This window comes from Saccostrea cucullata, unplaced genomic scaffold (genome assembly GCF_032062105.1).
Source record: "Saccostrea cucullata isolate Sc308-1 unplaced genomic scaffold, CSIRO_AGI_Scuc_v1 ctg4514, whole genome shotgun sequence".
Taxonomy (NCBI): Eukaryota; Metazoa; Mollusca; class Bivalvia; order Ostreida; family Ostreidae; genus Saccostrea; species Saccostrea cuccullata.
The window spans coordinates 36,695-40,813 of NW_026931276.1; the positions used below are offsets into that span (position 1 = coordinate 36,695).

At 34.0% G+C, this 4,119-nt stretch overlaps 2 protein-coding genes across 2 annotated transcripts; both read right to left on the minus strand.

The window, feature by feature from the left end:
• Positions 1-2,233: 2,233 nt before the first annotated feature.
• LOC134232060 (uncharacterized) lies at positions 2,234-2,692 on the minus strand. Its single transcript, XM_062714030.1, has one exon. It carries the CDS (start codon positions 2,690-2,692, stop codon positions 2,234-2,236), a length of 459 nt encoding a protein of 152 aa, XP_062570014.1.
• A 277-nt stretch (positions 2,693-2,969) lies between these two features.
• LOC134232062 (uncharacterized) lies at positions 2,970-3,902 on the minus strand. Its single transcript, XM_062714031.1, has one exon. The coding sequence runs from the start codon at positions 3,900-3,902 to the stop codon at positions 2,970-2,972; it is 933 nt and encodes a 310-aa protein (XP_062570015.1).
• Positions 3,903-4,119: the final 217 nt, after the last annotated feature.

A 4,119-nucleotide genomic window follows, 5' to 3' on the forward strand; every position in this document is an offset into this window, starting at 1 on the left:
AATATAGAATTAGGTGGGAAGAGGAGTAACCATTCCCTGGATACGGCCAAACTCACCAAGCCCTCATCAGGATCTGGCAAACGAAAAAAAGTCAGGTTCCCAAATGTACATATAGAATTGATTATCGCGTAATTTTGCGAGCAGCACCACACGCGAAATAAAATTACTCGCCTTTATTTTTATGGAGCTCAAATCTACGTAAATCTCTTGACCAACCGTCCATTCGCGAATTATTATTCTCGCGATTTGACTTTGAAGAGCCCATTCGCGATAATAAGACTAGTACTCGCAAAAATAAAGAATATACAGGATATGAAAAACTGTCAGCCAGCTCTTCATTGAAAAATAAATACTTTGTTTCATAGGAATATTCACATATTTTAAGTGTCATCTTTGCTGTAATTTTCAACTGATTTTTATTTTTAAAAAAATCTTTATTTGCACTTGAATAATTTATAATTATTTGTTAAGAACGCAATACTGCAAACACAATACTGAATATTTTAATCAATAGCTTTCATTTGCTAGAAAGCTTTACATTGGAATGTTTTATTTGGTTACATCGATGTTTATTTTTGCAATTCAGCTGAGAGAGGGATTTCAGCAAAGATGTATTCTATTCATTGCAAAATTACTGGGGGCACCTCCTTTCTGGTTCCTACAGCCATGCTAAAAGAAAAAATGACCTCAAAAGGCATAAACGCAGGAGGCATGATGTAAAATCACAAACTACTGCTGTTTGGTTTGGAAAAGTGCTATATATAAATAATATGGCCTTATGCGATAAATGTTTGGAAAATTTACATGCACTCGCAACAAGGTTTAACGCTGATTGAACTTGGTCCGTTGATTACTTGTAGGTCATGAAATTGTAAGCTTTGAATTGTATTTCTTAGACATGATTCTGAATAATAAATTTGTGTTGGTGTCTAATTTCATTTTGAATAATTTTGTCTTTTATTTCTTATCTTACTCTTTGTTATGTGGTCATTTTCAGAACTGATACCACATTCAAATATTAGAAGAAAAAAAATTCCCTCGCTTTCACTGAAAGGGAGGTATTAATTTGGGTCTGTCTGTCCGTCCGTCTAGCTGTCTTTCTGTCTGTAACACTTTCGTTTCTGCGTGATATCTCAAGGCATTGAGATTTGGCAATGAAATTTCTCCCTGTGGCCTAAGGAGGACTCGTATTGAATTTTGGATGTAAAAATTCATTGCAAAAGCTCAAAGGCTTCTTTAGATATCGCGAGGAAACGAACGAAAGTGTGAAAGGCAGACAGAAAGACGGACGGACTGACGGACGAACAGACATTCCTAAATTAATATAACACCCGTTTTAAGTGAAAGCGAGAAAGAAAAATTGATATTGGAATTCAATTGTACTTCAATACATGATTGGAATTTATTTTCCGATGAAGTTATTTAACTTAATAATTTGTAAGATAAACCCTATAATATATCAGATTGTTGCCAATTTTCCCTACATTTTGGTTTTATTCAAAAATATTTAGAAAATAAGTAGTTGTTTATTACAAGAACAAGAATAATTACAGTTTAAAAATAAAATTGCATTCTGAGAAAAATAAAGTCAGAAAAAAGATCCATTTTTAAGAAAAGTGTACATTTATAACAAAAAATTACTTTAAAAAAAGCACACACACTCGAATTAGTAAAGATCTATATTGATAATTTTACTTTTTGTCTATCCTCATATCTCTGTATAAAATTGAAAATTTGTGAAGGGATTAATAAATTCAGTTAAGATCATTAGCAATGACATCTGAAATTTGACGGGAAAAGTTTGTTTTATCCTTAAATACTAAAAACAATTCTACGGTGCCTAGATGTCGAATCGAACATTTAAAACATAACACTCCAGCATGTCTATGTTCTTCTTCACCTTGTTGGATATGTCATTATTGGTGACATACATATAGATGACGATTAGAAAAAAGATCATGACATGATAGCCCAACATACAAAATGTCAATGTCTTTTTTTCAGGATTCGCCATTTCTTGGCAAAATCTTTCACAGAATTCAAAGTATTCATGTAAGCTTCGTTATATTAAAAAATCAGAATTTCCAATTTTTTTTTTATAGACAAAATATGAATACAAATATTATCTCTCAATGTACTTTACATGGATCAGGTAATTACAATTCATACCGATGATACAATGACCTAGCTCTTCTTGTCTATATGTCTGTATATATTTCTAGCAAATTGAAGTTTATGAAATATCTGCAAGATGATCTTGTCGTTCAATATATCTGTAGACGCACAGTTTGTTGTTGTTTGTAGATCCAATCCAAACAAGATGATTTTTCTCGTCATATCCCAAACCTAATGGCTGAACCATTCCATCTTGTTTTGTTAGTAAAATTGATAGAATTGATAGGAGATGGCCGTCCTTGTCGATCACGTGTATTGCTTGGTCCGTTCGACTACAGATCAGGATATTTAAGAATGCATCTTCGCAGGTTCCATATGGAATAAAGAACATCAATGCGGATCCCTTTGGTGGTCCTCTGTAAGTGAAACGATAATTTCCTTTAAGATCTGTGACCACCAATCCGCTGATTTTATCAGACACAACAACATCTCCATTACGGTTCTCCGTGATATAGATAGGTCCACTATATAATTGCAGACCTAAGCTACCATACTGGATGAATTGTACTGGTTGCATTCTGCTATTATACCGAATGACTTTCACCTCGGAATCAATATACTTTCTAGCATTAAACTTCATCATGACCAGAAGATCTCCAGTGAAAGGTGCATAACAGATACACAGTGGTTCCCATAGTTCTAATCTCTTAATCAGTGTCGACTTCGTAGCATTGTCTGCACTTAGATTATTAATGTTCAAGTTTGTGTCTGCATAAATCAGTTCTCCTGCATTGTTAACCGTATGCACTCCATAGTGATTTTGAACATCAAACAAATGATGCAGATTCTTACCTTCAGAACTTTGTCAAAATAAGACTGCATCCATCACGGACCCAAATCCTATCTGGTGTCACAAAGGAAATGTGTCCACCTTGATTTAAGTTAGGCACAACAACATCCTTCATATTTATGATAGGCCCTTTTATCAGCCTCAACAAATGTTCATTTCTTACTTGTCTTTTTCCTGACTCTGTAGTTTTGATGTCAACCAATAGCTCAAAAATGTCCCTTATACTTATTTCTTTACTAAAATCCCATTTTATGTTATCAGGAAGTTCTATTGTCTTGGGGACAGGGGTTTTCTTTGTGAACTGCAGAAACTTGACAGACTTCTTCGCTAGTTTCTCGTATCTAAGTACATATTCCTTTATATTTTGATGCTTCAATACAAAATCCATAAAAATATTTGTTTTACGTAAATCATTAAGTGCCTTACTATGTATTTCGATAAGTTTTTTCAAGTTTGCAGCTTTAATTGCAACCTCTTGTTGGATGCTGGAAAATTGTGCTTTCAATGTTTTTCCGTCTATTTTGACGTCAGATTTGAGGCCTGCTAGGATCGTACGATTGTATGGGAGACTTTCGCCTCTAATCTGAATAATTTTTTCCCTGTGTTCCTGTTTTTGAACCGTACAGGCTAATACGATATCCAGATTTCCGTGTCCTTGATGTTCATCAGTTCTATCACAGGTGGGACACTCACAGGATTTGCACCAAATTTTATATTTGCAGTTTGGGTGTATATCACATGACTCTAGTATTATAAAGTCCCCATGCTTTAAACGGTAAATAACGACATCATGGCCTTTGGTATCGAGGTACATAGCGTGTTTCTGCTTACATGTCATACACAGATTTTGTTTACATGGTCTACAGTAAAATCCTACGTCATTCTGACACTGACAGCACTGAAGCACTTTAAGTTGTGTTGTAATATCCTTATTCATGGTGTTACTTAAATATGTTTCTCATTTCGGATCAAAATGTCACTTTAGAGGACAGCCTGCAATAAAAATATACTTTTTTCATAGACATTAATTTTCAACATGTAAAATGATTTAAATAAATAAATGTACTTCGTCACTAAGACAAGTATCCCCCAGTAGTACCTAATGTCCTTTTAGTAACATACTTTCTTCAATTCTTATCCTTAATGAAAGAACA

Excerpts from the sequence above, each read along its gene's own strand:
- LOC134232060 (XM_062714030.1), bottom strand. The coding sequence starts at position 2,692 with ATGCAACCAGTACAATTCATCCAGTATGGTAGCTTAGGTCTGCAATTA.
- LOC134232062 (XM_062714031.1), bottom strand. The coding sequence starts at position 3,902 with ATGAATAAGGATATTACAACACAACTTAAAGTGCTTCAGTGCTGTCAG.